This window comes from Lagenorhynchus albirostris, chromosome 4 (assembly GCF_949774975.1).
Source record: "Lagenorhynchus albirostris chromosome 4, mLagAlb1.1, whole genome shotgun sequence".
Classification (NCBI taxonomy): domain Eukaryota; kingdom Metazoa; phylum Chordata; class Mammalia; order Artiodactyla; family Delphinidae; genus Lagenorhynchus; species Lagenorhynchus albirostris.
This window is the reverse complement of record NC_083098.1, coordinates 101,171,315-101,183,954: the sequence shown is the minus strand read 5'-3', so window position 1 is coordinate 101,183,954 and position 12,640 is coordinate 101,171,315. Positions and strand designations below refer to the sequence as shown.

The following is a 12,640-nucleotide window of genomic DNA, read 5'->3' as shown; positions in this document are numbered from 1 at the left end:
ACATTCCTGCCAACAGTGTATAAAGAGTCCCTTTTCTCCACATATTTGCCAGCATTTATCTCTTATCTTTTTGATAATAACCATCCTCATTGGTATGATATCTCATTGTGTTCTTCATTTGCATTTCTCTGATGATTAGTGATGTCGAGCACCTCTTCATGTACCTACTCTTGATTTGTATGTTTTCTTTGGGAAAATATCTATTTAGTTCCTTTCTTCATTTATTATTTTGATTATTTGCTTTTTTGCTATTGAGTTGTGTGAATTCTCTACATATTTAGGTTATTAACCCTCGATCAGATTTGCAAATATTTTCTCCCATTCTCTTGGTTGCCTTTTCAATATATTGATTTTTTTTCTTATTTATACCTAATTTCACAAAAATTTATATGTATAATGTGTATGTTATATATACGTATACACACACACACTCTTTATATGCTTTTGTTGTTGTTGTTTGATCATTTCAGAAGGAAACCACAGTGCCTTTCATAAGAGAAACGTATAGAAGAATGAATCAAACTTTTGTAATATTAGTTAAGATGTGAAAATAAGTATGGTAAAATTATAAATAAATTGGTGAAAAAGAAATCTTAAAATGACCAGAGTGGTAAGGCAAAGCAGATGCTCCAACTGGTTTCTCTTAAAAATCCCAAGGAGTCTGAGGAACGTTATTGCAGCAGACAATGGCATGTGGAAAAGTAACATTTTTTTCATGTACTACATAGTCAACAAATATTTTTGAGTGCCTACTCTGCATCAGGCATTATGGATGAGAGGTCACAGTTCCAGCTTTCAAAATGTTTACAATGCAGAGAATTGAAGCTTTACACACACAGAAATTTTAAAAGCTATATGATAAGTAATAAAATACATATGCATGGAGAAATACATATGCACAGAGAAGGGAATATCTTGATTTCCCTGGGAGACTAAAAGAATCTTGGGGTATGAGGATGTGTTTTGAAGGCAGAGAAATTGTGGGCTTTCTAGACAGTGGAAAGAGCATGTGCAAAGCCTGAGAAAAGTGAAAGAGTCATGTGTCTTTGAGAAATTAAAACAGTTTTAGTTGTTAGAACATAAAGTACAAGCCTAATCTTGAAGAATCACTGTCCTGATGTTAACAGGATACAAGGGGAAATTTTGAGCAGTGTAGTAGTATGATTTGATTTGTTAGTTAGAAAAATCACTCTAATATGGAGTAGAGAATCCACTTGTGATACAAACAGTTACATAAGGCATGATAAAGACAGGCTTAGCAGCAGATACTAGTGAGAAGTTATTCCAAGAAATGACCCAAGTGCTGTTGTGGTTGAGTCACTAAAAACTTCTACAGGAAAGAAATGGAGACCCATCAGATGTAAATAGGACCCATGTAGACTTTAACAGAGAAATGAAAACAGCTGGGGCACAAAGTAGTATTCATTCTCAGGTGAATGAAATTGTCACTTTTTTAAAGAATTAAGTTATTGATTTATGGTTGTAAAATCAGCCAGAAAGAGTAAGTTGGAAATTTGTTTGGTTCAAATTCTACTAGTGATCACAGTGTTATCTGAACTTTAGGGGGAAAATGACGGATGACTTGGACAATAACTCAGTACAGGCATCGGGGAGAAGGCTAGTTGCTATCTATTCACTGAGTAATACTGTTAAACAAATGATGTATAAAGGTAATTTGCATAATGTTTTTAAAACTAAAATTATTACCAAATGGGGGACTTAGCTCAGTGCCTAACTCATATTAAATGTCCAAGAGGTTTTAGTTATAATGAAAAACAAAGCAGCAAAACTTGCATTTGTCTTTCTTGGATTGCAAAAGAAAAATTATGAAAACTGAGTGTTACTGACGTTAATGAATCTGTACTCTGTGCCCCTGAAATCGGCGAGCCATGTGTCTTAGCCCATTTTTCCCTCTAAATCTAAATTATGTGATTCTGTGTATTGAATGTACTTTTTTTTTGCATTTGAGTGTGTCCATATAAATATATACATAAAAATTTTAACACTCATTCAGAAGTTCATTGCCTGAAATATGAGGTCAATAGGAACTCACACACACACATTTTTGTTTTGCTTTAAATGCTTAAAGACCAAATGGAAAAAGAATTATTTTTATTATGAAAACATCAATTGAATTTGCACTGAGGGAAATGTCCCCAGAATGACATCACAAGAAATAAAATAAGATAAAGGAAGTGGACAATTTTCAGGAACAAGTCATCCCAACATAGGGATCGCTGATAATCAATTAGGATGGACAGAGTCTTAAGGCAAAAATGCTAGCTATATGCAAAGTATGTCTCTCTAGAGGCCAATATTCACTCAGCTGTTAAAAATATTTGTTAAACTTAAAAAGTCCTGGAAATCGCAATTACATAACAGCAATAATATTCTAGTCTAAGATAATCTTGGGTCATTTTATGTAGAGACATCTGAAGGATTTCAATGGCATGCATTTACTGCTCAAGTTAGAAGTAATATTCCAAAAATATAAAGTACTTACTTTAGAATTATTATGTAATAGGCAAGAGGATCCCTGATGTCAAAGTAATATCGCTGCTTCCTCCTTTACAAATGCAGGACTGGTGTTACCTATGATGAGAATATTTGGCTACACTCAGCAGTCCATGACTCAAAAACTAAAGTCATTCTGCAGCTCCAGCCTTCACCCCATTAAATCTGTCCTGTTCTTTGGCAGCTGTTTTTGCCATTTACGTTAAAAGCGGATGGGGAAAATGCAAAGAACTGTCAGTTTTATTGCCATGTATAATCAGCATCTGGGCTGTATGTTACAGGAACACTCAATCCAAACTCATACTTTACTGGTGGTGTAAAAACTTTTTTTGAGTTTTTCAGTTTTCAGATTAGAGTAAGGGCTCTATTTTAATCATGTTGATCATGGAAATAGCAACCATTTTTATTTTTTTTTCAGCCTCCATGTATGTGAATGATGCTTGAGTGTATGTGTTTAATAGACAGTTGGGAGTTATCTGCAAAACTGTTTTGCTAATTTGTTTTAAAATGTGTTTTGGAACCATAAATGTTTATTTCACATTAGAGATCAAGTCATGTGTCAGATTTATTCCTTTCTATAATCTGTGTGTATATGTGTGACTAATACATGCTATAGACATTATATTATATAATGCCATATATTATATGTTACATATATACACATATATATCCTCATTTTAATTTTTTCCACTATTTTTTGAGCAGGAAAAAACATACCATATATGTTTCTTACATCTCATAATTTTTACCAAAACATTTATAGTAGGTTTTATTTTCTCATTTTTCAGAAAGAGAAACTGAGACACAGAGAAACAAACAGTAACTTTTGCAAGGTCCACAGAGCTAATCAGTGGCAGATTCTGAATTTAATCCAAGTCTGTATAAAGCTCATACTTTTAATCACTAAACTCCACTTTTTATCTTTATGTCGATACATATACAAAACATAAATACCTCTTGGGAGAGCTATTTCAGCTTTGGCATGTGGATGTTATTTTTTATAGTTTATCAAGATAATTTAATTTGAAAAATATTGAAACGAATGCCTGAGTATTGAAAGCTTAGTGAGTCAAAAGTGTCATTTAAAATAAACTAATGTTGTTTAATATAGTGTAAATGTCTTCAGAACTAGTTGGAATATTTAACTACCCAATTACACTGTATGTTGTATACTTTCCTGAAGTAAGATCTGCTAATTGATAACCATGGTAAAGTATTTATATGCCACAGAGCCCAGCTATACCTGCACATAATTTCCAAGTTTTAAGTGTCCACAGTATTACAGCAGAGAGATTTACTGATAATTTCCCGTTTTCTACCATCTTTGAAATAGGCACCAGAAAAGTGACGTATATTGGTAGCTATTCATTCTTTAGGAACTCTAAAAGTGTGAAGACATATATTTCTTTTAAAAAAAAGCAATAGAGAACAAGAGAAAAAGATATATGGGAGTGGGAGGAAAAAGTTCTTTTTATTGGTTAAACATACTTGTGAATTTTTTGATTGGAACAGTTAGAAAACTGTCTTCTAACTAAAATTGAACTTCTAACTAAAATTTCCTTCTTGTTTTGATGAAGTGTAGCAGCAGATTGCTTTGAGATATACGTACATACAGCGATGAAATGTTTTGGAATTGTTCACATACATTCCGTGGAGAAAAAGGTTCTGGCTCCTTTTATATGAAAAAGTCTTCCTTTATCATATGGGGTTTATAAAATTTTCTCCCTCTCTTACTCAGTTTTCTAAATCTATTTTTACTTTGAAATTTAAAATATTAATTTTTTTTTTATGAAGGGCTAGCATTTGGAAGGCTCTTAATTATGGTGGATTTTATCTACAGCAAGCAAATATATCTCAGCCATTACACTATCTCTTTTTGTAACCCTGGAATTTTTTGTTTGTTTGTTTTTGTTTTTTTTATGATTGTGGATGTCTGTTTCTTATACTTTTTTCCAATGTTTGCTTCTTATATTTTGAAGCTATGTTATTAGGTATGTAATTTTTTTAACATCTTTATTGGAGTATAATTGCTTTACAATGGTGTGTTAGTTTCTGCTGTATAACAAAGTGAATCAGCTATACGTATACATATATCCCCATATCCCCTCCCTCTTGCATCTCCCTCCCACCCTCCCTATCCCACCCCTCTAGGTGGTCACAAAGCACCGAGCTGATCTCCCTGTGCTATGCGGCTGCTTCCCATTTGCTATCTGTTTTACATTTGGTAGTGTATATATGTCCATGCCACTCTCTCACTTTGTCCCAGCTTACCGTTCCTTTTTTTTTAACCTTTACCTGAAAACTCTAATATTTTTCCTCCGTATTTTTTATAATCTGGTTTTAATAGTCCCCCTCTTGTTTTAGGAGGAAGGGCAACATTTGAGATGTGTGTTGTTTGTAGTTTGTCAAATACATTATGAGGTTCTTGTAATGAAACACAGAAATTATTTATCCTAGAGACCTAGAAGTTTACAGGAAGTACACATTAGTTTATTGTTTGTCCACTGAAAACAAGAAAATGGACATTTTTAAACGTTTTAAAACTTACGGTTTGACATCTATCAGTGGTAGAATATTTTCCTGTGTGAGAATCTGTCTCTTTGAATGAAGGAGGCAATTATGTTGTGCCTTAACGGACTGCTAGACAGTGCCATAAAAACCAATTAGCTGCTGAGTCAATGTAAATAACCATATAAGCTTCGTTTCAAATATTCTTTTTTTGGAACAAGGTTGGAAGTAAATAGATAAATAAAGAAAAGCAAGCAAATCCATTGTACATGTCATTGTTCAGCTTTCTGTTGCATATGTTGTAAATGATATGGTTTGCCATATGTAGATTAAGTCATGGGACATTGCAGTAAGGAATAACACCTGCAGTATTGCTATATTATGTTTGTTATTTTTGCATATAAAATTAAATATGTTTTCATCATGAATTCTCTTTGTTTTGTAACTTTTTGAACATGCATTTTCTAAAAAAATAGATGGCCCACTTATATCTTTTTGTTTTGTTTGCTTTAGCAGGAATAGTTATCAATGAAATTAACTGCAGATTCAACACAAACTAAGTTACAATAAAATATATTTAAGGGCTTCCCTGGTGGCGCAGTGGTTGAGAGTCCGCCTGCCAATGCTAGGGGACACAGGTTCGTGCCCCGGTCCGGGAAGATCCCACATGCCGCGGAGCGGCTAGACCCGTGAGCCATGGCCGCTGAGCCTGCGCATCCGGAGCATGTGCTCCGCAACGGGAGAGGCCACAACAGTGGGAGGCCCGCGTACCATAAAAAAAAAAATATATATATATATATATATTTAAAAGCCATTAGAACAATTAGTGATCATTATAAGTATTCTAGGTTCTGAGACTTTAAAATAATAAATGAATTTTAAAATTTCTAAAGAAGTTTTTTAATTATATTAAGCGATAGAATTAGTTTGACCACATTTGTAAGTTAATGTTATTGACATTTCAGAAGTCTCAGTACTGAATATCTCATTTTTTAAAAAACTTATATTGAACAAATTAGTTGGAAATGTAACTGTAAAACTGGACACTTTATCAATAAAACGTCCATGAGGGTATAAACATATCTGCTTTTGATCACCATTGAATTCCAATTATGTAATACAATATGTTGCACAGGGCCGTCATTAAATATTTGCAGATTGAATGAATGAATGAATAATTGCTGATTCCTTATTTTCAAGAAACTGAAATTATATTTACGAAAAGTAATTGTATGATCTAGTTTTGCATGACTGTTGAAAGAAACCTGCTAGACACTAAGAATTTTTATCTTTTCTCATATCGCATTATATTATTTTGAGAAAATCTTTAACGAAATGAAATGATGTTTCATTGGCCTGGATTTGAAGAAAGTCCTTTAATCAAGAGTATTCCATTTATAGCTTGTTTTTACTATATTTTCGTCGATTACATTTTAAACTTCTTAAAATCCAACTACAAGAATGGATCACAGCAAAAAAAGTGTGTCTCTAAACCATCAATTCATAATGTTCTAATCAATAATGTAACAGTGAAATGATTAAAATATCCTTTGCTATACTTAGAGCTTTTGAAAAAAGTAACCCTTTCTTAAGACCTAGATAAATAATCCATATGAAGGAAATTCATATTTGCTTCATGAGATTTATTTCTTGTCTTCTAGGGCAAATCTGCCCCTTAGGGGCCAACAATCCGGTGGAGGAAGGATATGTGAAAAATAAATAGAATGAAGTCAGATAAGAGCAGAGGAGTTTAGAAGAAAATGCCCTTGAGCAGAGAGAAGTATACAATTAACCATACCTAAGAAAGTAAAGGAAAGCTTCAAAAGGAGGCTGTGCTCTAGTCATCTTAAAATAACTCAACAATATTATTAATATTGATGTGAAATTATTAACTTCAACGGCTAACAATAAGGAATGATTAAGGAAATATGGCACATTTTGACAATTGAATTGCCATGAAAACATTAAAAATAATGTCTTCCAAAAATTTTAATGATATAGGAAAACATGGATGATATGATGTTGAGTGTAAAGGAGTCAAGTCAAAATTCTCTGTACAGTAAGATTTTAATTATATAAAGTAAATATGCGTGCAGAAAAACTAAAGTAAGATTCACGGATCTGAGTACTGTAATATGAGTGATTTTAATTTGCTTCCTTAACATATTTCGTAAATAGCTTAAGTTTAAGTTTTTCTTTAATGTGAACAAAATAACTTCCGCTTTCTGGACTAATATTGCAAGTTACAGAAAAGATTTTACCTATTTGTGAGGGAGCAAGGTACAGAAACTTGGGGAATAACTCAATTTGGAGGACTAGAAAATGAAGCCATAAATAGAAAGAGAAAAGCAGAGCGAGAATCAGGAACATATAGAGTCACATCCAAGGGAGGAAGGATTGTTCACAATATCATATGCTACAGTGAGTCCAAGAGCAGTGAAGACTGGGGAAACCCATTACCTTTAGAGACAAGGAGGTCAGAGGGTGAACACTGAGACTGTTGAAGAAAACATGATATTGTAATATAAGGCCTTTGAATCAGAAAAGACTGTAATTTAAGCAATTTGACTTTACCTCCTAGTGATATTTTATTTATGTTGATCTGATGTCCATTAAATGCTTGTAATACATATAATGTCAAAGTATTACCAACATTCAATAAAAATGAATCACTGTATATGACACATATATAGCCTATATATGGCCTCTCTCTATATATAATATTTATACATAAATATACCAATATAAATGTATATACATATGTGTATTTTTTATATATTTTTTTTAAATTTGGGCAAGAAAATGGAGCTCATGCCAGGTATTTCAACAGAGGGATTTAATATGACAAATGAGTTAAACAGCTCTAGAAAGTGACACAGATTAGAAAGCTGCTTCCACCCCCAGGGCTACAGAGAACTAAGAAGTTGATGATATACAAAGTTAGGATGTGGCCCTTAGCAGGAGCTAAAATTAAGGAAGAGATGAGACCACTGCTGAGGACATATCCTGAGGCAGAAAAGGGGAGAATACCCTGGCTTCTCCCTTCGTCCCACCTTGGGTCTCCCACCAGTGCCTCTCACTGATGAAGTCTCACAAAAGCCAGTTAGCAACTGAGCCTGAACTAAATGGTTCACAGGAGTCAGCTCTCTGGGATACAGAGCAGAAGGGAGGAGAAGGGATGGGAAATGTGTATTAGCATATTTATATGGGTAGAAATGAGGCTGAGAGACAACATTTTTTGATGGACTAAAATATTTACCAAAACACCCTATGAAATATACTGTTTTGTGTCTTTCATAACTAGATGGGTAAAATCTTGTCTTCCTTTGATAGCAGAACCATGGAATAGATAATGTTAGAGGGTTATTTTCACCTCTCAGATTTTAGTGCATCATAAAAACACGGCAGTTGTGTTTAAATGCACTTTGCTGCAGTGGTTTTCACATGAAATATTCACATAATGGTTTGACAGAGTCCAGACAGTTTTACTGAAAATATCTGTAGCACTTATAAATTTAGAATATAGGATTTTTGCCTCAGAAGAAGCTTCAAAATTAATTTTCTGCATATAACAATTCTTTCAAGCTATAATATGCTTTCTGTAGAGGAAATGGTTTATAAAATTTAGTATTCAACCATAATGTCTTTTGTGGAAGAGTTATAGTTACCTGTAAAACATGTTCTACATCTTTTCAATGTTACAACGTATTTCTTCCTGATATTGAAGTTAGCAAAACGTATTCCCAACTTAGCTTCTTACAGGTGTTCTTTCTTTTATACAAACTCCAGACTTAAATATTAATGAACTTGTAATGCCTAAAAAATCAGAATATTTTTATTGTTTTTAGAGTTGCTTTGTTTTTATTCCCAATCTTGTACCACATTTAGGGCAGAGCACAATTAATTTTAGTAGTCTTTTTTGAGAAAAAAAAGAAAATATCACTTATAAAGCACATCACCTTTGCTTCTTGACATGGCTTGAGTTAAACATATCTGGGAGCTCACATTTCTATTTAAAACTTAATTTTTTTTTCATTGCAGACGTTTGGAACAGAACTCAATCAAGGTCATTCCTCCTGGAGCTTTCTCACCATATAAAAAGCTTAGAAGAATGTGAGTGAATAATATTCTGAAATCAGTGTAATTTTTAAAAATTATACAAGTCATGACCATGCGAAGACATCCATTTAAGTATGAATAAGTACTCGACAGATTAAATATTAAATGATGTGACTATCTGTTGCTAGTTCTATAATATTGTAATGTTAAAAGCTAAACTATTAATTTTTAAAGTTCTCTGTAATTTAGCATATTAATTCACACTAGTGTGAATGTACGTGGTCAATATATTATGCAATCAAATTCTTAAATATTCTATTTTCAAAAATAACACATGCCATCTTTAATAATAATTTAGGAAAATAGCCAATAATTGATTTAAAAGTGTGATTTTTTTTTTAATTTAGGATGCTTCAGATGTTTCATGTTGCAAATTTTATATATGTATTGATAGGTGCAAAACTGACATGCAAAGGCAATAAATAGCTTTCTCCTGCAGTAAATCTCACTGATATTCTATTTAGTTTAACCTAACCTATTTTTAATCTTAGCGACCTGAGCAATAATCAGATCTCTGAGCTAGCACCAGATGCTTTCCAAGGACTACGCTCTCTGAATTCACTGTAAGTATTGACCACATCACTGAAGGAAAGCAGCATACACAAGGAATAGTGGCTCTAGTTTTAAATTTGGATTTAAGGGCTATACTCTTTCAGTTTTTTATTATGAATTATTAATAATAATTAGTATGAATCTTTAGTGAATTTCATCATTTTTATGGAGAACTACTACCTGCCACTAAAATTAGCCAATTTTTAGGGGTATATATTTTAAGGTTTGACAGTTCTGCTGTTTAGAGAGCAAGAATATGAGCCCCTTTTTTGACAATGTTTTCTTTCTGAAGTAAAGGGAAAATGTTTATTTTGGGGTGCTCTGGTCAGTGTTGTGTTGATAATCCTTAAGCCCATAGCCGCTGTCTCTGGGGACAATTACAGTCCCCTTTAGAATGATGTTGGGCGAAGTCTTGCAGAGAACAGTAGAAGACGACCATTGAGAGGGCCCCCCAACCCCTGCTTCATCACCTAAAGACTTCCCTGACAGACCAGCTTTAATCTCTCAAAGAGCAAAGATAAGAAGGTATGAGAGCTTTTTAATGTCAAAAGGACTTCCAGGGAGATAGCTATGTAAATTAAAGTGGTTCTGAAGTGAATTTATAAAGGCCATTATTCCTTCAAACTTGTACAAAATCTTCAGAAGTCCACCGAGTAGAGTTAGCTTTTATTTCAAATTTTAATTTTAAAGTTTGGAAATGAAATCTGGTATTTTTTTAAGGGGTGATGCTTAGAGAAGGGTTCTTATTGTTGTAAATTACTGCAGGGCACTTAGAAACTTCAGAAGTCAATGGTAGCCAGTGAGAATTTCAGGATACACATGTGTGATACTCAGATAAACACCTTTGGTTTATGTAACAGTTTACACTCATACCAAGGGGAGGAGATGGACCAGCTCTTCTGGGCACATGGATGTTCAAGTTGCTATGCTGGTCTGCGCAGAAAACTGCAGTTTTCTTTGAAGAAAAAAATGGAAAACTATCACTTCACCTGCAGTGTCTGCCTAGGTTCATTTCTGTTTGGTTTTTGTTTTGGATTTTTATTTTAATAGATGAAGTCCAAGACCAGGGAAACAACTATTGGCAGAAAGTGTAAAGTACAGTCATGCACTGTTCTCAGGGTGGGCTGCCAGATTCTAAAATCGCAAAGCGCAATGCAAAACTCTATTAAATCACCCAAATTGTCCGTAAAGTACATACCATCCTGGACAGTAATACTATCCAAAGTAAACAGAGCCAACCTCCCAGCCATACAAAAGGACAGAACAAAAGTCAAGTCAGTGTACAAAGTCTTGGTCCTTCAAGTATCTGTGCCTCAAAGATAACCATTAAATGTCAAAAAAAGAGAGAAATGGATGGAGAATTCTGATTTATATCTGCTTGCTTGCAGAGTTTACTGTTAAGTTCTACTGCCTTAATGATGTTGACACTTGTGGTTGTGAGAATTAAATGGTAAAAAGAAATAATAAGATAAATAAAAGAGTAATCATTTTAATTTTGTTAATTAATCATTCATCACAGTAAATTACATTATATTTATTAAATATATATTTATTATAATTAATGATTATAACTTATGTACTAATCTACATATATAATAAACTAATGGCAAATTGGAAAAGAAATGACAACACATGTAAAAGAACTTGTTTGCTGAATTGGGATCTTAGTCTTCAAGATTATAGCTCTCATGTACATAGTTCTTTTGGAAAGCTATAGAAAAGCATTATCTTTCCTTGTAGAACTGCATTTCAGTCAGGACGCTAAGTCACTGAGGAATTTCTAGTTCAAATCATAGCAGTACATGGAAAAGTAGGAACCTTTTTCCAGAAGTGGAATACCCACATAATGCCTTATAACATTATAAAACAGAAAAGCTAGGAGAAAATCAAATAGCTATGATATCACAGAGAAAGTCCATATATTATAACTAATATCATTTTCCTCTTTGTGTTCATGTTCTGAATTGGCCTTCCAAAGATTAAATTATTTACCCCCTCCATAAGATATATAACTACCCGGATTTGCAATCACCCTTTTCTTCATTTAAACACAATCATAAATTCAACAGAAATGTATTTGGGCCCCTCTTGTGTACTAGTCCCCACGTGAGTGAACGAAACACCAAAATCCCTCCCTCATGGAGGTGACCAATGATAAAGTAAACTATGGACAGAAAATATAGTATATCTGATGATACAGGTGCTATGAAGGAAAACTAAGAAAGGAAAGGGGATAAGGAATGCTAGAGGAGGGGAGAGCTAAAATTTTAAATAGAACAATTAACAAAGGCCCCCCAGGAAAGTGATATTGGGCAAAGATCTGAAGATTGGGATTGTAGGAGTGAGCTCTGCAGAGATATGGAGAAAGAGCATTCAAGACAGAGGGAACAGGGCTTCCCTGGTGAAGCAGTGGTTGAGAATCCGCCTGCCAATGCAGGGGACCCGGGTTCGAGCCCTGGTACGGGAAGATCCCACATGCCGTGGAGCAACTAAGCCTGTGCACCACAACTGCTGAGCCTGTGCTCTAGAGCCCGCGAGCCACAACTGCTGAGCCCACATGCCACAACTACTGAAGCCCGTGCTCCTAGAACCTGTGCTCTGCAACAAGAAAAGCCACTGCAATGAGAAGCCCGTGCACCGCGACAAAGAGTAGCCCCCGCTCGCCGCAGCTAGAGAAAGCCCCGCATGCAGCAACGAAGACCCAATGCAGCCATAAATAAATAAATAAATAAAATAAAATTATTTAAAAAACAGAGGGAACAGCTAAATACTGAGGCTCTGAGGTAGGAGTGTGCAGAGTGTTTCAAGACAGAGCAAGAAAAAGTCAGTATGACTTGAGGGGAGCAGATGCTTGAAATTAAAATAATGAAAAGGTTGCAGTTGTTGGTAATGGCAAGGTCTCGGGTACAGCCACGAGGATAGAGGGGTAAATATGGTGAAAGACAGG

General features: G+C 34.2%; 1 protein-coding gene across 1 annotated transcript in view; it reads left to right on the top strand.

Annotated features, from left to right (window-relative positions):
* SLIT2 (slit guidance ligand 2) overlaps positions 1-12,640 on the top strand; it is a 390,513-nt gene that overhangs the window by 270,951 nt on the left and 106,922 nt on the right. The window contains exons 10-11 of the mRNA XM_060147340.1: positions 9,064-9,135; positions 9,633-9,704. Of these exons, the coding sequence (XP_060003323.1) occupies positions 9,064-9,135; positions 9,633-9,704 (144 nt within the window). The remainder of the gene's footprint in view (positions 1-9,063; positions 9,136-9,632; positions 9,705-12,640) is intronic.